This window comes from Leptodactylus fuscus, chromosome 7, assembly GCF_031893055.1.
Source record: "Leptodactylus fuscus isolate aLepFus1 chromosome 7, aLepFus1.hap2, whole genome shotgun sequence".
Classification (NCBI taxonomy): Eukaryota; Metazoa; Chordata; class Amphibia; order Anura; family Leptodactylidae; genus Leptodactylus; species Leptodactylus fuscus.
The window spans coordinates 83625480-83650125 of NC_134271.1; the positions used below are offsets into that span (position 1 = coordinate 83625480).

Below are 24646 nucleotides of genomic sequence, written 5' to 3' on the forward strand. Positions count from 1 at the left end.
GTGGAGAGGGCGAATTGGCGTGAGGTCTGCTTATTAGCTCGGATTTATGGTAGACCTCAGGGGGATGCAATATGGGCAGAGATATGAAAACAACTGGTGCAAGACATAAAACATCACCTACTACCGAGACCAGGCAGCAGATGGTACTTTACGAGACTTTTTTTTTTTTTTTTTTTTAATAACTGTCTGGTAGTCCAGAACATATCATAATCTAGTGGGTCCCATTAATTGTTATTTTATTAGGGTCACTGTCTCTTTAAATAAAACATTAACCTCCAGAAACAGAGATTGTCTGAGAACCATCTTATTTATAACCAATGAAGGAGAAGGAAGTGGTCAGCCGCAAAGTGTGAAGACGCTGCAAAGGTTGTAACTGTCTACTGGTTATACCACCGGTGAACCTGGTATCATGAACTTCTCTATATGGCACAACAGACCGCTGTGTGCTTGTAACCAAAGTCATGAAGGGAAGCTGCAAGATACATGACAAATGCACTAAAGAAAAAAGGAGAAACCAGTTTCCCAGACAATGTTACAATGGAGGCAACACTGAGCTTGGCCTCTCTACATGCCCGGTGTCAGTGACCAGGGAGCGCTGTTTATACTGCAGCTGCCAGACTCCTGGTTGGACGGGGGCAGGAGAGCGAGAAGCTTTGCTACATTACATTCACTGCAATTGTCAAAACAAGAGGAGCGGCGTCTGTGGTGGCAAATATTACAATTATCTCGTTGCTTAGCGACAGTCAACATTGCTGAGTGCGAGCGTCTGGATCGCTGCAGGCCGTCTACGTCCTGGAAAGACGCTTGCTTCAAGGTGAAATTTAGAAATGTGTCACGTGACCAAAGAGAATGACCAAATGCAAATAACAGTTTCAAGAATATTTGGAAGTTCAAAGGAAAACAAGAACCCGATACAGAACGTCTAATGTGACTCACTAGGCCAAATATACGGCAGGGTTAGAATACAGATTCTGCTCTTATACTTACCTGCATAGGTCCATGTACTGTGGCAGTCCATTATCAGTGTAGGGAGTCTATATATAGGGCACACATAGGCCACGTATGTGGACCAGCTTCATACATAGCAGGCTATGTACAGTACAAAGCACATAGACAGTGGCATGTGGACCAACCCAGGGCTGGGCGATTCCGACCCAAAACAAAATCACCATTAATTCAATATTTTACCTTTATTACGATTAATGAACAATTATTTTAGAACACACCCCCTACTTATATACCACGCCCCTATTCTATGCCACTGAAAGTGACGTATACTTTAGCCAATGGTAGTGTGAGATGTGATAACTGAAATAATCCAAATGAGCAAGTTCCTATAGATTATACCTCATACATAGCAGCCTATATATACTGTACACATAGACAGCAGTGTATGGACCAGCCTCCTACATAGCAGTCTATATACAGCACCCTGCACACGGATAATGTGTGGACAAATCTCATACATAGTAGCCTATAAATAGCGTACACGTGAGATAGCAGAGTATGGATCAGCCTCATACATAGTATTCTACAGTGTTGGCACCAACCTCAGATGTAATAGTCTATATACGGGGTACACAGACAGTGGTGTATGGATGAGCCTCATACATAGTAGTCTACATATAACACACACATAGGCAGAGTCTATGGATCAGTCTCATGCATAGTAGCCTATATTCAGAGCACATAGACAGGGGTATGTAGCGGGATACGAGGGATCACTTTTCTGTGATGTACGTTAACTCATCTTTCAGTCCAAGAGAAATTCCTTGAAAGGCTGAAGATTTAAAAAACTTTAAGTGAAAGAATCCCCTCCTGAAGCAGAGACCCTAGCAGGCCGTGCTCAGCTGCAGATCCTGAAGGAATTCATGTGGTTGGGAGAGAGTGTGCAGGGTTGGAGGACCGCGTGCCCACTTACAGTGTGGACAATGGACACTCTGTTAACCATGAGGCCCAGGGTATGAGAACAAATTTGCTGTATTTATAATACCGACATTATTGAAATATAAAAACACGGAGAAGGAGAAAAGGAGCAAGAAGTATAATATACATAAAAATAAGGGGGCTCCTAAAAGAAATGGCTGCTGCCTGTACACTTTACAAAAGATAGGCATAGATACAGCTGCACAGCACATTGTATCATATATGAATGGATTAGATACAACATGGCAGGCTTAGATACCGCAGCTCAGGACAGAGAATCACACTCTCAGTGGACACTATCACAAGTGACAGACTTCTAGATAGCGTGGCACAGCAGACCGTATTACATATTATAGCCACAGAAACATGGCTCAACGTCCCTATATGTTGGAACTACATCTACAAGTTCTCTTATTAACTATTCTTTGGTGACATAAAATAACTGGCTATAACTTGTGTGAGCTGCAGGTTCCTACATTTTACAGTGTAGGCCTCAGTCCTCCTCACTGCGTTGCTCCATTGCTGCAGGCGTCTCTGTCACACACATGGTTCAGATTATCTTACGACGCTGGTATGCATCTCTATGGAAACTGGCGACTCTGAAATATGAGGGGGGGGGGGGCAGATATTTTTCCCCCCTCCTTCCCCCTGCAGTTTGTAGTCTAAGGAGCCATTTATGAGCACAGTAAATAGGAGCCGTGTTCTCCTGCATCATTAACCTCATCAGTGCCAGGCAGGATGTATCATCCATCGCCTTTGATGCCTGGTGGATAATAACCCGCGGGTGACTCACTGCCCAGGAACCACATATCCAAGAGGCCAGAGACAAAATCCTTCGCTCATCTCTCCACTTATGTTTAGTCTTTCCTGTTTCCTCCACCACTTTTTATACATTGGGGAGGTGATATCACTGCTTATCAACAGATTGCCAATTCTTACAAGACAGCAAGGAAAATATGTCTGCACTCCCTTACACAGCTAACAGAGACGTGACAGAATAAGGCTTTACTGTCCCTTTAAACACACAGTGTAGGCGGCCAAGGCCTCATACAGTTCTCCTTACTACTGGGATATCGCTGAGAATGCAGCAACTGTTGCCATTATTGATCAAGGTGAATAATGGGTTCAGTTTCACGACCGTCACACTGGAAGTTCTCACATTTCACTGAATACTGAGAGAACTCCAGAAAGGATTCCATCAGCTGTCAGATCCGTCTAAGACGAGAATCCTTCTACTCAATATCAACAGACTATTCACACATACATACAGGGAGAGATCCCGATGGTATAACAGAGGACGTTTAGAGCAGGCCTGTCATCTCTTTCCTTGTTTTGGTACATACTTGTTGGGCCTCTTTTCTGAGAACTTTGCATAGAGCCATTGCTTAGTTATTCCCTTATTTATTTACCCAGAAAACTGGGTGAATAACAAATTACTGTTGTTGAAGGTTGCGGCCCTAGACAGTATTACACGGCATGCACTGATGGACCAGGTAAGAGAACATAGGAATATACACATCCATTAACGTTTCTAGAAGGAATGACAATTATACAGCACAAGAAAGAATTATACTGTGGAATGGGGAATACAGCTACAAGTGTTTGTCGAGCAGTTCTATAATAGTACATTCCATTACTTATCCTATTACATCCTGTACTAGGAGTACTCCCTATTCTGTGTACATATCTCACTTATCCTGTACTGTATTATACTGCTGCTGGTGGAGCAGAACGGTGGCTCAGTGGTTAGCACTGGTGGGGTCCGGGGGTTCCAATCCAGTTAACCATCTGCACGGAGTTTGTATGTTCTCCCCATGTTTGTGTGCATTTCCTCCCACATGCCAAAAATATACTGACAGGTAAATGGAGTTCCTGTAAAACAACTGACCCTTGTGTGGGTATTGGGGATCAGCACCTATATGGCAGACACTGACTCCATAATGCTCCCTGCACTTTGAGTCCCTTAGTGAGATAAAAAGCACATTACAAATGTATATCCTATATTACATTACTCAACCTATATTAATCCTGAGTTATATCCTGTATTACACTCACAATTCTGGCTTTTCCTGTATTGATCCTAAGTAACATCATCTATTATACTCCATAGCTTTCTTCACTATTCTACTGGTGGAGTCACAGGATAGTACAAGGTAGTACAGGAAGGCTGTGGAGTCAGTACTCCTTTACTTTTCCACATGACTGACTCTTGCTCTGATTTGGACTCCCTCATAAGTGGCTGACAGCCATGGTTGTCATAGGCAATAAAGATCCACTAATGTATTAAAAAGCCAGTGACTAAACTCTTATGAAGGTAAATACTTAACATCTAGAGACATCTGAGGGGGCGTTCACACTTGCGCCTCTGTCCGCCCGCCGGGTCTCTGTCCTATTCCTCAGAGAAACTGCATAGGTGACGACTTCCCGGTGGTCAGTTTTAAAACCCAATTGCCGGTGTCCACCTGGAGCCTCTCTGCGGGAAAGCAGCGGGTAGACACAGGCGCAAGTGTGAAAGCCCCCTAATTCATTATATAACATTCATCATCGTATGATATGATTAAAAATATTGAATTACTTTATTTTGAAGCTGATAACATTTTTCCAACACACACTCCACCCAACGTTGGTCCCAACCCTGACTGCTCAGCCCGAATACATAAATTATTTATCCTGCACTGATCCTGGTTTACATCATGTATTATACTCCAGAGCTGCACTTACTATTCTGCTGGTCAAATCAATCGGGCAGATTTACTAATAATGTTTAATTTAGATTAGACAGTCTTAAAAAGTGCATCAGATTTATCAAAGTGTCTAATATTGAATAATACATTTGGCACATTCCTAGACTGTCTAGTGCAGATTTACACTAGGGATGAACAATTAACTGAACATTTTACCTCAATTTCAATTAAAGATCATTTAAGGACATGCCACTGAAGTTTGGTTTCAGTTATTCACGTATCAGAAATCCAGACTGGATAGCATACATTTAGAGTGTCTGTACTTGGCTGTAAAATCACCTTGTTTAAAACGGCCTTTAGTTTCTAAAAAAAATATGCGCATGATGTTGCATCTTAGGCCCCACCCCATTGCCACAGGTCACACTCCTTGTTCTATAAGCCCTGCCCTTCCATCGAAAAAAAAACAAAAAAACGCAAAAAGTGTCCAAAATAGTTAATAAATGTGATACAAAACATGTTTGGCAGTTTTGTGAAACATATTCAATAGTAAATCTGCTCCAGTGTGCACATACAGCACATTGTTTTTTTTCTGTAGTAATTCTGAATTACATCTTGTATTACGTTCAGAGCTGCACTCACTAATCTGCTGGTGAGGTCACTGTATACATATAATGTCCTGCACTGATTCTGAGTTACATCCTGTATTATGCTCCAGAACTGCACTCACTAAACTGCCAATGGAATCATTGTATACATATAATGTCTTATACACATTCTGAGTTACATCCTGTGTTATGCTCCAGAGCTGCACTCTCTAACCTGCTGGTGAGGTCACTGTATACATATAATGTCCTGCACTGATTCCGAATTACATCCTGTGTTATGCTCCAGAGCTACACTCACTAATCTGCTGGTGAGGTCACTGTATACATATAATGTCCTGTACTGATTCCAAGTTACATCCTGTATTATGCTCTAGAACTGCACTCACTAATCTGCCAATGGAATCACTGTATACATATAATGTTCCGTACAGATTCCGAGTTGCATCCTGTATTATGTTCCAGAGTTGTATGCACTATTCTACTGGGGGAGTCACTGTATACATATAATGTTCTGTAGGAATTCTGAGTTACATCCTGTATTATGTTCCAGAACTGTACTCACTACTCTTGCTGGTGAAGTCACTATACACATATAATGTCCTATACGGACTCTGAGCTACATCCTGTAATATAGAATATAAATGATTTAATCAATTATTTTCCAAGATCAAAGACAAGAACTATAATGAAGTTTTTACATGTACATCCTGCGTCAATGATCAGTGTTGAGCTTAATTCCTCATTCCCTGCCATCCCCAAGCAGAGGTCAGTTCTCAGGCAGCCGCTTGAAGAAATCTGCAGGACATTGATCCGCCACTTCAATCTCCAAACTGGATTGTTTCACTTACTTGAGCGAAATCGTTGCATTATGAGCGGAACAAAAGCGAGGAGCCGTCTAATGCCATAATCTCATTTCAAATCCTTTCGCCCGGTGCCCGTCCTTTTAGCCCTGAAATTGCAATCCTCTTTCAGTAATCACAGTGCTAATTGGTGCCAGCAAAGTGGCGTTTCTGAGTGCCGACTTCTCGGTCGCTGCACGGTGACAGATTTCAGGAATCTTTCATGACCGCCTAGGAGATGGAACTTTGTAAGGGTCGAGGACTTCACTCAGTGCTATGATTCCAGCAGAAAATTAAGCCATAAAGTTGCAATGTTAGTAAGAACTGCATACATTGCAATTCTATAACAAGAGTATAAACTGCAGGAAACTATACCACCAACGAGAAAATGAAGATACCCAAGAAAGTGTACAGAGACCAAGTGTATAGTAGGTTCTTAAATATCTTCATTTTCTCGTTGGTGGCATCATTTCCTGCAGTTTATAATCTTCTGTTATGGAGCCTTGGGGAGCGGAAGGAATCTGGTCAAGGCTGAGGAGCCTCAATAAAGGAGCAAAAGGGGGGCAACATTTAAAAAGTCCAGTTTTATAAGTAATAGTTTTGCTAAGAATGGATAAACAATGTTTGATATTGCTGGGTAATAGATTATACACTTAATAGTCATAACATTGTTGATTATGACAATAGTGTCATTCAAAGGAGATATATAGACAGCAAGTGAACAGTCCGTTCTTAAAGTTTGTGTGTTGGAAGCAGGAACAACTTGAGGATCTGATCACTGAGAAGGCCAGATTTGTGTGTACTGTGTGCAGCTTACTCTAGAATCACACTATTGTTCAGGTTTCCATTCTCCAAGGCCACTTGGGGACCTATCTGCTTAAAAAGCAGTAACCCACGGAGAACAGTGGACCCTGTAGACTATAATGTTGTCTGCCGGGTTTCTGCCTGAAATCAGCAGAGAGAAAAGTCCTGCAAGCATGACTTCTCTCCAAATATTTTAAGCGGAATGGGGGACAGAGTTCCCAAACAGTCACACAACATGACTGTGACCACAGCCTTAAGTTGAGTTCACATCTATACTGCATGAAGGACTTTTAGTTCCGCAGCTTTCAGTATGAAAACGGTGGACACCTGCCGAACCCCATTATAGTCAATGGGGTCCAACAGTGTCTACGGGTAACCAGTGATTTAGCGATTTGGCTCTCCATTATTTGGGTTCCCCGGCGGACCCTAACACTGAAGAGTCCGGCAAAGATGTGAACCCAGCCTTAGCTGGAGTAGAGATGACACCAGGATGGTCTATGGGGAAAAGTCAGGCAAATGGAAGCAGTATGATGCTCTGCACTGCAGTATGTTCTGCTGCTATTTTATTTTTCTTACTTTTATAGCACCAACATATTCTGCAGTGCTTTAAGGATACCAGTTACATTTGCTATCCTTAGTAGGGCACACAATCTAAATTCCCTATGGAAGTGTAAGAGGACATTTAAGTACACAGAGAAAGCCTCACATAGGAGAACACAGAAATCCTTGTAGATATTGTACTTGGTCACATTTGAACCCAGGATTGTTAGAGACCCCTTTATGGCAATGGTATTACCTAATGGCAGTGACCTCTTTCAGCAGGATCATACAAAATGCCACACTGCAAATACTGGTCAGTATTGGGTTGAGGAACATGATAAGACCTCAAGGATATTGGAAGTGCTAGAAAAACAAACCTGAGTCAAGGATACCCTATCTCACAATTTATAGTATTACACAGCCTTACGTGTATATACTGGGCCCTCTCAGAATTTGCTGTCTGTATGTACAACATGTCAAAAACATATAAGTTAACTCCATTTTGAATTACCGTTCGCTCTAAGGATGTAGGTTCAGCCAAATAGCCCCCAGCGGACTACAAGTACCATAGCCACCTAAACTATATGTTTCTGTCTGTCCTAAGGACACAAAACATGAATTGCGCTACCAGGAGCAGAGTGCTGACAATAGAAGTAATGAAACGTGTAAGGTTATGTTCATCTTTCAGAGGACGGGGGAGGGGACTTTTATTTATTTTTGCTTCCTGAGCACTTTGTCCCAGGCTTTGTGCTAATCCTCAATCTGATGTTTCCTCCTGAAGCTATCTGACCTCAAGTTGTCATTTTGGATATTTCATGCTGTTGCTGATTTTCACAAAAAAAAAAAAAAATTAAAAGAGACCAAATCAGGTAGCGAGGACGGGGCTGGGAGCCAAGTGTAGTCGCTGCGTGGGGTTCAGGGGTTGCCATGGGAACCCTGTAGTTCTATGTGCTAATGGGATGTTCTTTTGCCAGGCAACTTGCACCTGTCTCCGCTATGTGTTGCTATAGCGACGCTCCAGTTGCTACGGTTACCATCACGCTAATCGCCTTGTGAGGGCGGACTTACGGCAGTCTTCCCCTGCAGCCCAGCTCTTCTAAGCATCTCTCCGTGCGGCGGAGGGATTGTCTGGGCATGTGATGGAATGCTTCTCAACCGAGACGCCAACAAACTTCATTCAATGAAAAAAACACGAAGGAAGAGGCAATGGCGGGGGCACACGTACAAACCGCGCGCCATCCTGCAGAACAAATATTAGTCATGCAACATCGGCTCAGAGCAATTCTCCTGAGCTGTATAGGGGACGGCCAGGTAACAGCAGATGCATCCATTGTTATTTTAGGAATTGTCCAGACCATGGAAAATAAGAGCTTCACTGTTGTATAATGAAAAGTTCCACAACTTTTTCTAAATCTCTCTGCTTGCTATCTGGGCACTGAAACACACTTATTCGAATCAGAAAACATATCCCAATATATTACATATAAAAGCTGCAGCTATAGGGAGAGAATCCGAGGTCTGGGATGTAGAGGCTTTTACATCTGGAGCAAAGTACATCTAGAAAGGACTCCAAGGAGAGAGCGCGAGAGTCCTGATCATCCCACCCACACCCATTGACTCCCAGCCTTGTGTACACACACTGACATGGGGCGAGTTGTCAATCACTGCGTGTGGATAAGGAAAGCGAGAATCTCACGGTCACCGCTTTCAACTGGATCCAGCGTTGCCACCCAAATAGTTGCAGAGTTTTCCACTGAAGGTTTGAGAACTACAATGTCTCAGTTCTTTGCCAAAGATCTCACAGCAGCTAGCCACACAGATTAGCCCAAGTGAATGGGATTAAATCCACATGTAGATCTGCCATAGTTTTTAATGTGCAAATTTGCATCAGAAAACCAGTTTCAGTGCAAATTCTACAGTAGATACACAAGAGATCCACTATCATTAGGTGTTACGTAGTAGTTCTACAATTCTTTCACCCTGCTCCGGACGAAGCCAGAGTGGCGAAATGAGTGTCGGGAGTGCGTGCTACTTGGGTAAGGTGAACAGTATGGGCTTATTATCATGTTTACAGTCTTTGTCTTGCCACTTGTCTGCTAAAGCGGTCTTATGTCTATGACTAAAGTTTATGACTGTTTACACTTGATACAATTTACGTACTATTATGTGTCTCAGCAGATATAGGTCATTCTTTTACTAGCCATTTATCTTTCCATACTCTCTTCCATTTAGCAAATTTTTATGTGGATCTCCCAATTTCCCCCAATGTGATGTATTTGTATATATATATATATATATATATATATGTATATGTATCTACTTGTAGGACCTTTTTGTTTATTCTATTATATATATTAATCTTATATGCCCAGTTTTTTTGTAATGTCGCCTTGTAGCTCTTGTCAAATAAGCAGTTTTTATAAGGTGAATATATAGAGAAGATTGTGGAAGAGGAATTGACTTCCACCGTTGAAGCCACTAATATATTGTGCACAGGTTTAAGGCAGCTACTTTCCATTCTCACCAATATATCATCCCAGAATCATAGGAACCGGTTATGGATCAATTATTCCGGATTATTAGATAACCACAGTGAAGTTTCTAAAGATTTTTGTAAGCACAGAAAACCCTTAGAAAGCTCAAGAGCCCAAAATAAACCACTACTGCATCAGAATAGCTGATAGCAGGAAACAACAGAGAAGTATATGGTCAGAAGGTAAGTGCAGGTATCTCTATAAGGATATGGACTCATGATGGCTGAAGCCACAGCCATTCACACTGCCTGGAGCATGTAGCCTCACAGTAGATGAAAGCAGTCTCTGTGCAACGTGGTCATCGTTGTTGTGGTTTCCAAGAATGAACAAACACGGCGTAACCACAGCGAGTCGCCAGTTATCTGTACCAAGGCAACGCATGGAGACAATGCAATACAAGTCTCATATCCCACAGATCCCTCAAAGACATCACAAGCTGAAGAAGGAGCAGCAATGTGGGGCACCGCATAACACCTGAGCAGGTATGTTACCAACCCGGGAAACAGAAAATCAACAGGGGCAACTTCTGCCTAGTAAGTGCATGAGAAGTTTTTAAGTAGAAACTTTCCAAAGAGCTTTATCTTTCAATTCTTGTCATTTTCAAGATGTAAGCTTGCTGTGAATGAGCATTTACAACACTCTCCATGACTCAATAATGATGGCCTATCCTTAGGACAGCTCATTAATACTGGATGAGTGGGGGTCCAACACCCCCACCAATCAGCTGCCTTCAGCACAATGTATGGAGCCAAAAGCACATGCTCTGTACAGTGTGAAATAGCTGCGCCCCACTATTTCAGCTGCTCTATAAATCTAGAACAGATCTAACCTCTTTCAGTATAACACCCTCTCTTCAGGTATCTAGAGATTAGGAAGAGTCTTTTGTTTTACTAACAGCAAACAGAGATCTTGAAAATTACTCCGTATTATGGTGGACCATATAAGTTATAAAAACAAAGCAAAAAAAAGACCTGTACTGCAATAATGACGACTTATAGAACAGATTATTAATATCAGATTAGTGGGGGAGTTGGGTGTTGTGTGCTGTTGTGGGCAGCCGCTTTAAACAGCTGATAGGTGGGGCTTCTGTGCGTCGGACCACCGTCAATGTGATACCTATGTCCTATGCAAAGGATAGTCCTGAAAAACCTCTTAAGCAACAGCCTGGGGTCGCCTTACCTTTGATAGGCCTGAGGAGAGGTGGGGGGTGTGTTGAATACATGGGAGTATGGGTGGTAGGGTGTCTTTTTCAAGGCTTGTATCAGGTTCTGACGGTATTCGGGGTCTATACACCATAAGGACCCTTTGCCAATACTCTGAAAAGAGAAGAAAAACAAATTTTAATTATTGACAGGAGGAAATCCTGAGGCAAGAAACAGAGTCCGAAATTATACAGGAATATTTTCACCCCAGTGAAGTGATACATTATGTACTGATCCGGAGTTATATCCTGTACTATACTGCAGAGCTGCACTCACTATTCTGCTGGTGAAGTTACCTGGCACATTCATTACTGACACTATATTCACATCTGTGTCTAAGTGTACGTTGCTCTGGTCTGAAGCAGACTGCAGTGCTATCTATATTATTTCCAGAGATATCACTGGAATACGGTAATATATAATATATATGATATAAATATCTCAATCCCAACCAGTGACATCTCTGGAAATAATATAGATAGCACTGCAAGAAGAGAATCTCCTCTTTCATATGACAGCAAAAGCAAGTTTGTATGTTTTACAATGTCTGAGATATAACTGTTTGAAACGACCCTCCCCTCATTTTCTCTACATATTACACAGCCCGTACTCCTAGCCCGTACTCCTAGCCCGTACCCCTAGCCCGTACCCCTAGCCCGTACCCCTAGCCCGTACCCCTAGCCCGTACCCCTAGCCCGTACCCCTAGCCCGTACCCCTAGCCCGTACCCCTAGCCCGTACCCCTAGCCCGTACCCCTAGCCCGTACTCCATACACGGTAACATTCAGTGAGAGGCAGGAACAGCTCTCAATACAGAAACAAGGTAAAGAGTGAAAAAAAAGAAGGATTTCACACAAAGGATACAAAATGTGTTTATATAATAAAGTATATCACAACATTTATTAATGACAATATACTGCCAGAAATCCAAACTGTCCAAAAGTTCAGTCACACTTTAAATCCCCCCTCCTATACCTTTGAGTGTTTTTTTTGGCTGAATCCACCAAAATCCTCTCATGTCTATGTTGAGACCCCCAGATGGCTGCCAGCTCTCCTATGTGAATGGCGGTCTAGGCTCTATATATTTTTGGGAAAGCTGGCTAACAACTAATGAGGCTAACACTACAGTTCTCACCAAGGGTTGTCAACCAGCTTTCGAAGTGTCCCCGCACAATAAATGAAACCTGTTATTTAGTAATTTTTCTTCCTATCCACAGCACTTGTGGGCAAATGTATACACAGACAGACGTGGCATATGATTGCCCACGCTCTCACAATGTCCCTGACTAAAGGAGCCGCCACATCAGGGTATCGATTGCTGCCAGGCACACGCTCCACCTGACCCCCAGGACATAAGTCATTCAGATAAAGGAGCCTCCAAATATTGACTTTACTTCAAGCTCCCAGAAGCCTAATAGAGACCTGACCTCGGATGTCACCAGCACAAGAGCGCAGTCTAATTCACAATGAGGACTACACCCCCCATTCATGAGTGCCAGGCACCAAGCACCTCATGCCTCGCTCTGTCACATTATGTCTTACAAGCCCAGCCTGCGTGCCAGTGTAAACTTATTTTACACACGCGCCAACCTTTCCTGGCACATTTCATTTGCATATCACTTGTTTTGCTGATGTAAACGAGACTTCAAAAGGAGAGTGACCCAATTACTGCGATAAACTCAGGAATATTTTACTCCGTAGAGGCGGACTCTATAGATCCAGAATATAGGTCACATCTCCTTACAGTCAGGTGTCTGCAGAGGTTATTACCCAGCTTTCCACAAACCCTGAATGCCATGCTAATGTGCATTAATAAGTACAGTAACTTTTCCCTTCTGCTCTGTCAGTTTTTACTCTAATAATACATTGTTCCTGAACCAGGAGGCTCAGGATGAACTTGATTATTAGCATTCAAAAACAGTACCAAACATCCTGAACAAATCCTATGCATATAATAAGGCATTAGGGTGTGTTAGATAGGAGCGAAACTTACAAATTAAAGGGACACTATATCTGCAGTTAAGGTGGCCATACATCTTCCACAGCTGTTGGCCAAATGATAATCAGCCAACAGCTATTCCTGGGGTGATGGCCCGCCTCCTGTGCACCAGCTACCTAATTTGCATAAGATTTGCTAACTTGGGGCCCCAACCTAAAGTTGTTTATCTCCAAGGCTGCAAAAGTGAAACAATAGAGGTATCTTGTTTCTCACTGTTAGGCCTCCAAATCCACCTCCATACAAGCGCTGCGGAATATGATGGCGCTATACAAGTAACGCTAGGTTCACACCTGCGTTCAGGGTCTCCGTTCTATTGTTTCCGTCTTCTGCATGCCAGAAGACGGAAACCACAGACCGGGTCCGTCCATGAGCGGCGGTGAGCGTTTTATGCTCTCCGCCGCAAAACCAGTTTTTAAAATCCGGACACAGAGTACTGCATGTCCGACTCTGTGTCCGGATTATAAAACCCGGTTTCGCGGCGGAGAGCCTAAAACGCTCACTGCCGCTCACGGCCGGACAGCTTTCTCACCCATTCAATTGAATGGGTGAGAAAGCCTCCTGCAGGTTTCCATCTCCTGCCTCTGTTTTATGCAGGAAACGGAAACCTGAAGTACGGACACCTGGGCACAGATGTGAACGATCCCTTAGCATAATAAATAAATAAATAAAGAAAGAAATACAATAGTGGTCTATGTAGACAGCTGGCATTCATTTTTCCACTAGCGTTTTTTTGCCGCTAGCGGAAAAAAGAAGCAACATGACCTTTCTTGAGGCTGATTCTGCCTCAGGAAATCAATACATGTGAATGGGAGGCGGAAACCGCATTGCATTTTTTTGCCAAAAACCGGGAAGCGTTTTTTTGTTTTTTGTTTTTTTTTTAAGGTCCATTTGCTGTGCGGGAGGGGAAAACCGCCTGGCGTTTTTTGAGGCGGTTTTTACCAAAAACCACCTCAGTGTCCAAAAACCGCTTCCTACTTCCTGAAGCGTTTTTGTTCCGGACCAAATTCCGCCACACCCTATTCAGGTGTGAACTAAGCCTAATAGGAAGGTGGCAACTGAATATGCTTTGGGGAGGTGGTGGACTGCCTTTAAACATTGTATTTTGACCAGCGTGCCCCAGACTCCACCCTGCTCTTTGTTAACCCCAGATATCTGCAAAGTGTAACTTTACTTCTTTGTAATATCATGGAGTATGTGGTGAAATGATGGCTTCCCTCCTACATCACCCACACGGTCGGCCATCTATTGATTTCCTCCCTGACTCCAGCAGCAGAGTTTACAGCACTTTGTGGTATGACAGCTGGCGCACGACCCCTAAGACTGCTCCAGCGTCTCCGACCCAGTCCGAGGAGAAGTCTGCCAGACACAGGTCTCCTAGCAACAAGTGAATGCCGGTGAAGAGGACAATTCAGGTACAGCAACCAAGTAGCGCTTCTCTGTTACCTATAGCAACCAAAGTGAATTCTGGAGTCTTATATGGTGCGATTATCTGCCACAAATAACACTACAGGGAGGTGACAACCTGCAGCAGGTATAGTAACTACTAATAAATACCGCCATTCAGATGGCACTCTGCGTCACAGTTTCTTGGTACTCATTCGCCAGTAAATAAGGTTTATTTCTTGTGTAATAATTTCAGAATATTTCCAATACACCGTGTGTTACAATTCCTCCTCAAGTTCACTATTGCCTGTCGGTGAATTGCAAACATTTGCATTGACCTCTAAAAGCTGAAGCCCAGGTCTTAGGCCGGGTTCACACGATGTCTTTTGGCACGTAATGTGGCACGTAGACGCCGCGGGAGCTTTTGCGGGCCGTATACGCTCCCACTGTTTTCAATGGGAGCCGGTACCGTATATGCGGCGCTATTTTGTGATTTTGCGGCGGCTGCAAAATAGCGCCGCATATACGGTACTGGTTCCCATTGAAAACAATGGGAGCGTATACGGCCCGCAAAAGCTCCCGCGGCGTCTATGTGCCACATTACGAGCCAAAATACATTGTGTGAACCCGGCCTTATCCTGTTTCCTGGACTGCAATACTGTACCCATAAAGGCAATGCTCTGTGAGCTAGACCCCTGCCCTGACAGCGTGTTACAATGTAAACAACTGCTCCGTGGTCTATTGCACTAGTTTTGATAAATCTTTCCCAAAATTTCAGAACTATTGAAATATTTCTATGAGGTCACTGGCAATGCTGCTGAAGGATCGGGACATGATGTCATGCGATTGCTCCTCCCATAATGAGAGGCTGTACCTGTACGGATTAGGCCTTGGTCAGACAGCTGGCTATGGGGACATGTCCTTTCATGATAAGTGATATCACCCTTGAGAACATCAAACTGGGAGTCTAAAAATAAATCCGACCTACAACTGAACGCCTCATAACAAAGATGAGTGGATTGGTTACATCACGTAAGATACATATCGCTGCACGCTGCCCCATCTGCAAATGTCAGGACAGGTTTAAAGGGAACACAATTTCTTTTCTGTTTTCTGATATAGTGTTAGAAACTAGAGTAGTATTTTTAACTTTTATCTACTTCTGGGAAAGATGGGTTACAGCCAGCATGGCTTCAGAACAGTTTTCTCCTGCCATTCTACAGTCTTGACTGGTAAACTCCCCAAGTACACAGCATTAAGTGACCCCCAGTCTTATACTGCCATAATGGAATCTAGGAAAGATGGGTGGTGGAGACTACAATAGTCAGAATATGGGCTTTCGCCCAGAAACTCCCACTTTCAACCACAAGACAGAATACGGTAGGATAACTCAATGACGTATTCATTGTCGACATGGCAGCCAGCATCTCAATAGATCTGCTTGAAAACCATCTATGGAAGCACCAATGGCAGTCACGTTGGTGGTCTTCCAAGTCAAAATGTATATGGACTGTTCTTACATCTGACCAATATGCCTTAGGCTGGGATCAAATGATGTCCTTAGGATAGAAATGGATACAGGTGATGCTCTATATATCACATGCTCTACATCTAAGATGTCACATGCCAATGCTGCCGTGGGTTGGCCTCTCTGAGCGGTCTATTCCCAAGAGAGCTGCAGCACATGACCACCCAGTGTCTCCAGATGGAACATTACTAAATAAATGATGATGCTTGTGTTTTCGGCGGACTAAGGAGACCTTAATGGAATCGTTGTTGCAGGTAAAGCACGAGTCATAAGAATGGAGGAATCTGTAATGACATGCACAACCATATCATGGATAAAGCCGCCGTGGACAACATGCTCAGTCCTGCCGGGTCGCCAAAACCGAAACATCCCCCCCCCCCACCCTCCCAACATATTAATGTTTTGGGGCTTTTTTATCTACACTGATAAACAAAAAGAGAGGGATAAAATCTGGGGTCACAGACCAGCTTCGTCAGACACAACAACTGCTCGATACAGTCAGATTTATGAAAAGTGTCTAAGGCAGCCAGGAGTGGATTGAGGAGAAGATAGAAGAACTTCCTATATATTTCCCATTCTTTTTATTTCTATCCTTGGCTTTGACTCAAAAAACCACAGCAAAATCTGAAAGAGAAAAAGCTGCGTTTCAGGAACGTGCAGACTCAGCCTAAAGTTAGAAAAAATGACCATTTTCCTTAGGAACCAATCTCAGTATAGAACTTATTTTTCAAAAGCACTATAAGGAATAAAAGATGTGTTGCGATTGGTTGGCATAGGCAACAAAGATAACGGGGAGATTTATTAAGTCTGGTGTTTGGTATGTCATTCTTCATATAGGCTCCGACCTCTTAATAAATCAGACGCACGCCCATGTGCCATAATGGAGATCTAGGACAGTTAGGAAATAGTGTTGATTTCCCCTATAACTCATGGCAGAAGACTGGTGTCTGCCCAAGTCCATCCACATTCACAGATAGTGGCAAGATGCAGAACAGGGGATGTGGCTCACAATTGGAGCCAAAAGGATGCCACAATGTCAGTCATCTACCCCAGAAACAGCTGTAGATGGGATAATAAACTTCCCAAAGTGTTTTGGTTTTTTTTTTTTTGGACAGTTTCATAAATCTATTTGTGCCTATAGCCAACATTAGTGATCCTGTACATATGTAATGTCAAGGCAACAAGTCACAATTTTTTTTTTCCATGGTAAAACTTTGTCGCAGTGGGTGTGGCAAAAGCCATTCCAACACAACGCACCTTTGCGCATAAGGCATAGTGGGAATATTGCATGTAAACGGCAAAGACGAGGATCGCTACCCGGACTGTACAGATGGCAGCTTAGGAAGGAGCAGGAAACACAACTCCCTACAGACCCATTCAATCAGAAAGGCTTCCAAGTGACACACATGCTAAAATCCGGATAATGCAGAGAAAACACTGCAAGAGTGGCAGCGCTGCCCGTTCAAGCCATTGCTATTATTTAATATGTATATTCTGAAGTCCATTTTGCATCGTGTATCGGTTTTGTTACATAGAAACTAGAATATATTAGGTCAAACTATTTTACTCAGCTTTCCAAACACCCTAAATGCTAGCATCTCTTTCTCAGTCTTCTAATGTTGTGCTGGCGATAATGTCAGTCTCTACTATAATTTTAGAATTCTATTCTGAATCCTAAAGCTCAGGATGAACAAGCTGTAACTCCTAGGTCCCTGGTGCACATGGAAAGGCTGAAAGGTTTGATATTGCCTTATATTTCCTGGGGAGTTTTCTTGTTTTAGAGCAGGGGTAGGGAACCTTTGGCTCTCCAGCTGCTGTGAAACTACAACTCCCATCATGCTCCATTCACTTCCATGGGAGTTCCAAGAACAGCAGAGCAAGTATGCATGCTGGGAGTTGTAGTTTTGCAACAGCTGGAGTGCCGTACGTTCCCTACCCCTGTTTTAGAGGTTCAATGCTCTGCCATGGGTGGAGGTGTCCTGTAGCCCTCTCTATAGGCTGCGTCCATTCTTCCCATGATAGCATCATTTATAAACACAGAAAAATATTGCATTGGCCCGGGTGACATTACCTGACAAAACCTTTGCGCCATTCTTTAGCTACAACTTGTTGATACGTGAACCACCCCTTGCTCTAGTACAAGTACAAGCCACACACCTTGGCAGTCTGGTGACGCTTGGGCACGTAGTCCTACAACATGGCGTCTTTCTTTGAAGCAACATATCAGCAGTGCTGGTATTTAATAGTCTATTTATAGAACAGAAGCCGCTGACTCAACGCAATAGGGGGGAAAAAGCAGCTAGTCTATTGTGAAAATTTCCAAAAATAAAAAACTTTTTTTTTTTTTTTTCCATCAAGTCATGCGACCCCCCCCCTCCCCATCTCCTATATTATAGCTTCACCACAAGAGTTCTGCGCTCGCCTCTCCCCGCACGCACAAACTGCCACATCAGGAACTCTGTCACTATGGCAACTAGTTACTCTCCCTATCAACTGTGAGACCGTTGCTATGGAAACACGTATACAAGAAAAATTCCTCTCCGCAGCCGAGGACCAGATGGCAGTGGATTCGGAAACTCACGGGCAAAAGGGACATTACTACGGGGGAGGGGACTGACTGACAGCTCAGATTACCCACAAGAGCCTCGGACTCTAAGCAGAAAGTGACATCCACCCCCCAAGCCTAATGTAACCCACAAATCTCCTGATCATGAACATATGGAGATATAATGTTGTGTCAAGATGTCACCAATTATAAATATAGATCACTGATCTCTACAAACAGCTTTCCCAGGCCTAGGAATCTACCAGGCCCAGTGACATATCTGGGGAGGGCCATGGAGGAGTCTGTGAATACGTCTTCTGTGGTCGTGGCCATATTGGCTGTCACACAAGTTCAGAAACATCAGTAAAATGTCTTCTTATAACCCAGCTCAGAATGGCCACGGCATGAGGCTCTCTACAAGATTAGGAGCCCTATCCACAAGGAAATTCCTCCAGGTGACAGCGCTGTATTATCTTCAGCTACCCTTCTATACAAGCTCTGCCCTGACTAGTGATAGCTTTTACAGCTACAACTTCCAGCACTTTCCTGGGACACCCTGCAGTATAACTAACTTACACCACTGTAGTGGTTTTGCGGTCCGCAAGTTGCTGATCAGCAACACCGATAATTCACTCCAAATAGTCACTCCGCAGACGTCCGTGTCCAGCCGCACATGCCCATAGAGTTGTATGGGACAGTCCGTGCAGTGCCGTGAATTTGCAGTGCCTTTGCTGACATGCGGTATTCAGTGCGGACCTTGGTCACAGCACACCACAGATAAAATATCCAGTGGTGTAAGAGGCCGCACTGAATACAATGTGTCCGCAATTGAGAACCCACAATTGCGGACTAAACTTACTGTCATGTAAAACCAGGCTGGTCTTACACGACTGTATTGAATGTACGGTCAGCAAGTTGCTGATCAGCAACACTAGTTGTTGATCGGCAACATAGGCTCCGCAGATGTCCGTATCTTGCCGCACTTGCCCCTAGAGTTCTGAGGGCGAGTCCATGCGGTGCCATAATTCACGGCCATTACGGACATAATATAAATTGCGGACCACGGTTGAGACTCGGCCACACCACGGATAAAATATCCGGTGGTGTAAGAGGCCACATTGAATATAATGTGTCCGCAATTGAAAACCCTCAATTGCGGAATTACATTACGGTCGTGTAAGACCAGCCTAAGGGCTAGTTCACACGGGGGCAATGAGGCAGATTTTGACAGCAGATTTCGCCTCAAAATCTGCCTCCATACAATGGTGGTCTATGGAGACTGCTAGCTTTTGTTTTTCTGCTAGCAGTTTTTTGCTGCTAGTCGAAAAAAGAAGCGACATGACCTTTCTGCAGGTGGATTCCGCCTAAGGAAATCAATAGAAGTGAATGGGAGGCAAAAAACGTCTAGCATTTTTTTGCAAAAAACGCGACCGAAAAAGCCTAGCTTTTTTTTTTTTTTATTACAGTCCATTCACTTTAGGGGAGGGGAAAACTGCCTGGCGTTTTCTGAAGCAGTTTTTACCAAAAACTGCTCCAGAAAACGCCTCAAGGTCAAAATAATGTTTCCTAATTAGGAAGAGGTTTTTTTCGGGACCAAAATAAGCCAGGTGGTTTTTACGTGTGAACTAGCCCTAAAGGTAGCCATACTGGATGTCATTCACACTGCACTACTTTGTCCTATGACAAAAAGCTAAGTCAATTGGTCACCACTCATAGACGCAATGTAATGGATCCAGCACTGTCATTAATGTCATTCTTCTGCTCCTACGATGAAATAGAAGATATGCAGATGTAAAAATAGCCTAAAGCGGACCATATACAATATCTGTCAGCCAAACACTCTGCCAAGCGCTCCCTCTTTGACCTTACACATGCATGCTCAGCTTGGTCCTGAATCAGAGAGAGGATGAAGCCACCTCACATGGCAGCCGCTTATCTCACCTAAATCAAAACAATTTGCCATTGAAATCCAACTGTTCAATCCTTATCTCCCCAACATCTGCCATTTGCGAAAACCACATACATATCAGATGGTTGGCCGGTTCTGTCAAAAACCAAGGGATCAACCAACAATCATCGAATATATTTGGCCAGCTTAAGAAACAGCTGTCACATTTAGGGGGTTAGAAATTACTGTAACAGACAAATGGACCACTCCCAAATATATAGAAGTCTCCAGATTAATGTGCCTTTCCAACCTGATGCGTTCAGCAAATTTAAAGAAGAAAGCGCTTACAGGTTCAATACGCAACTGGATGAGGATCGGTACTTGTGGAGACGATGAGAACTACAGGGCAAATTCCACTACAAAGACCCAACAACGTCAGGTCAAATAAATCACAGAAAGGTCAATGAGCCAATGAACACATTTATCAGATGATCAATATCTGAATGCCCCTGGTTATCCTCATCACCCTAAAGACTTCTAGGTGGGAAAGGGGACGCCAGCAACAAACTGCGGCATAAGAATATTATGGAGTTGTCGGGATTCTGGTAGGTGGAGTCACTTTAATAAGATAAGAAAGCCTTTAATAGTCCCGCTGTATGAAGGAAGTACATAACTAGCAATGCCATAACAAGATATGTGTCTTTTAATATAATTTGCAGGAGATTTCCATTTTTCCTACTGAAACCATTAGTTGAACATAGAATATAGGTGACCACTAGAGATGAGCGAGTACTGTTCGGATCAGCCGATCCGAACAGCATGTTCCATAGAAATAAATGGATGCACCTGGTACTTCCGCTTTGACGGCGGCCGGCCGCTTAACCCCCCGCGTGCCGGCTACGTCCATTCATTTCTATGCGAGCGTGCTGTTCGGATCGGCTGATCCGAACAGTAGTCGCTCATCTCTAATGACCACATATAGTATCTATCAATTTTGAAGCTAGTCCACATTGTTACTGAAGGAAAAGCGGCCACACATGCATTCTTGTGGAAAGATTCACAAATGAAAGGAGGAATTCATATCACTGTCAGTGAGGGCTATATATATATATATATATATATTTATTTATTTGGAATTTGGTGGTTATTCAACTTCCATTTTTAATTACTGTACATAAAACCCCTTCCCCAGTTACGAGAGCAGATGTTAGCGTAGTATTACTAGAATCTTACTTTTTACTTCTCATGTGAAATTGGCAGTAATTGTGTTATACGAAATACTTCAAGGTTATTACTGGATTGCTTTACTGCTCACAAGGTCAATTATGGAACAAACTGATAATTTTGCTGCATTTTCCTATAAGGGTGCGTTCACACAGTGAAAATTGGCGCTGAATTTGAGGCAGAATCCGCCTCAATGTCGGCTCCAAATTTTTCAATGAAGTCTGTTGCCAGGATGAAGCTTATTAAATCAGCATCACAGGTAGATATGTCAGGGTCACCTCGATATGATTAATACATTTTATTTATATAGCGCCAACGTATTCCACAGCACTGTACAATTTGTAGGGTTCAAGCACAGGCAAAAAAGATACATTACAAAGAAATAGTCACTTCACACAATGGGACTGCTCACGAGAGCTTACAATCTATGATCAACTTTCTCCCAATGAAAATGTGTGCTCCCATTGCAGAGACATTCACTGATTTCACAATACACAAATGAGCAGTAAGAAATACTGAGGGTGTGCTCCTGCTATACTCCACACTGCTGTAATGCACTGATGCAAATGCTACAGCCAGGCGAGATTTCAGCAGAGCTCCCTGGCAATGTCACTCAAAGAACAATGTGAGACCTAGCAGTTTGCAGCAACGGAGCCGCCCCCAGTGCTCCAGGCAGGTTATTTGCATATTCTAAAGAAAAAAAAATGGATCAATGGAAGCACAGATTTCCAAGGGAAAAAAGTGCCAAATTCAGGCGAGCTTGCCCTATCTAACTGTATTTCTGGTTTACTATGCTTCACCCTGGTGAAAATCTCCCTTTAGTAGTTCTAAAATTTCAATTCCTTTACAGAAGAGCAACACTTTAAAAGCAGAAAGATAAGATACCTTGCGAGTGGTTGGGTGCCAAGTAGCATTATTGCATCATTACCACAATAGCATCTTACCTGACTTCTGTCCTTGTCAACTTTCTTGAAACATTTATTCAAGGACAGATTATGTCGTACAGAGTTCTTCCAGCCCGTGGGAGCATTGGCAAAGTAAGGGAAGTGTTCCAGAATCCAATTGTAAATATCCTTCACCGGAAGTCTCTTGGTTGGAGAATCCTCGATAGCCATAAATATGAGACAACTGAAAGAGTAGGGGGGCTTGCAGTTAGGGTTTTGCTTGGCATCATAGGGCATATCTGACTGGGCAGGGGAGGGTGGGGTATCGTCGTCTATATCCTGAACAGGACTGACACTCCGTAACACAGAGTCCCCAAAACTTTTCAGCAAGTTTTTGCTCTCATGGAGCCAGTTCAAATTTGTTAGCTCCTCATCCTCCATACCACCTTTCTCTTTATTCGTCTTTACAGCCGGAGGTGGGAAGTCTAAGTCGTCGTCATCATTGAGTGGGTTTGATAATGTGCTACTCCGGAAACACTGGCTGGAAACACTGATTCCTGTCCCCTCCGGCTTCTTACTGGGAGGCATCACTGGACCCATTTAGACAAAGGTTCCTGCAAGGAACAGAAGACAATGTTAGAGTCTTGTTTTGATTTAATGTTGAATACTAATACAGGGGTAGAGCAATGCTATGGGAATCCTCATTTTATCACAATAAGCTGTAACAATTTCTTACAGACACTGGAGGGAATTAATTATGGTGACGATGTCTGAACTCTGGCCTAATTTTATGTGCAATTTAGGTGCATCTACTTTTAGACAATTTCTTTTAGACTGGATTGACAAGGAGAGATAGCTTAACATGCAACAATGTGCACCCAAAAAGTCTGATATAAAGTCTCATAAAAAGCAAAGTAAGCTCTAACTAAGGTGCATTATATTTCTCATCGGGCATCAGGCATTGCAATAAATCTGGTTGATTTTCAAGGCCTAACTATTAGTAAATGTGGACCAATGTGTTTCAACTGCTCACCATTTTCAAGACCTCTGCTTGCTGTCAACGACTGACAACTTTGAAAGAGTTCTAACCAGCTAAAAACAGTGACTTTGGCTTAATTTACCATTGTGCAACCAAAGATCGCTGAGTTACCCTGAAACTCCTTCACCAATTTAAGTGAATGGAGTTGCATTGCAAACCCAAGGGTGCTGCAGCTACAACTTCTTGTCGCAAGCAGATTGAGGACTGAAGTGCTTCTTTGTGACTAGAAGTTGCTGCACCACCAGGGTCACAATGAGATGTCATTGACTTATATTGGTGAAAGAATCACAAGGCGACATGTTGATCTCTGGTCACGCATCAGGACACGCAGTCCATTATGTTGTCTACATTCAAATCAATGGGAATGGACACATACTACCGTTCATATCCATTGCTGTTATCCTATGAAAGAAGACAGCAATGGACATTAATAAACGTAACGTGAGCGTAAACTTAATGGAAGTCACTTTGGACCTAACAGACTCCCTTAATGTAAAAACATTGAACTCTAAATGTAATGTTATGTAGAGTTAGATCTTAAAGTATTGTTAAAAGCAGAAATAACATGGTACCATGCCTGCGTTGAACATATCATGAACTTGAAGGCACAAAAAAGCTGAAAATCCTTGTGGAAGTGGAGCAAGAACGTAGCCACATCTTATTAGACATGAAGAACAATGAATGGAGCATCTGCTGCAGGAGATCACATTCACCAACATGTATTCATTATTTATCATGTTAACAGATTGAACTAAACAGAAAAAAAATAAAAAATACTGTTTGTCAGTTTATTAATAAAGTTGTACTACAACCTAAAAAAAAATAGCTACCTATCACTTCAGCTCTCATTTACAGAAAGCTGAAAAATGAAAGTAGTGATCTGATTGGTTACCAAGTAAAACTCCTCAAATCTACAATCTAGAAAAGCCCATGTAGTACCTTGTGTGTAAAAACAAGTGGCCATGGCAACCAAATCAGTTGTAGGACATTGAATTTCCCCTGTGGATCAATAAATTATTCTAG

General features: G+C 42.9%; 2 protein-coding genes across 8 annotated transcripts in view; one reads left to right on the top strand and one right to left on the bottom strand.

Annotated features, from left to right (window-relative positions):
* The window catches only part of TTC8 (tetratricopeptide repeat domain 8), a 485821-nt gene that overhangs the window by 100913 nt on the left and 360262 nt on the right, over positions 1 to 24646 (top strand). The window lies entirely within an intron of this gene.
* FOXN3 (forkhead box N3) overlaps positions 1 to 24646 on the bottom strand; it is a 139614-nt gene that overhangs the window by 33854 nt on the left and 81114 nt on the right. For all 4 annotated transcript variants that reach the window (XM_075282415.1, XM_075282412.1, XM_075282414.1 and 1 more), the window contains exons 2-3: positions 22645 to 23198; positions 11112 to 11248 (exon numbers count right to left, since the gene is read on the bottom strand). In XM_075282415.1, the coding sequence (XP_075138516.1) occupies positions 11112 to 11248; positions 22645 to 23184 (677 nt within the window). In that variant the 5' untranslated portion in view covers positions 23185 to 23198. The remainder of the gene's footprint in view (positions 1 to 11111; positions 11249 to 22644; positions 23199 to 24646) is intronic.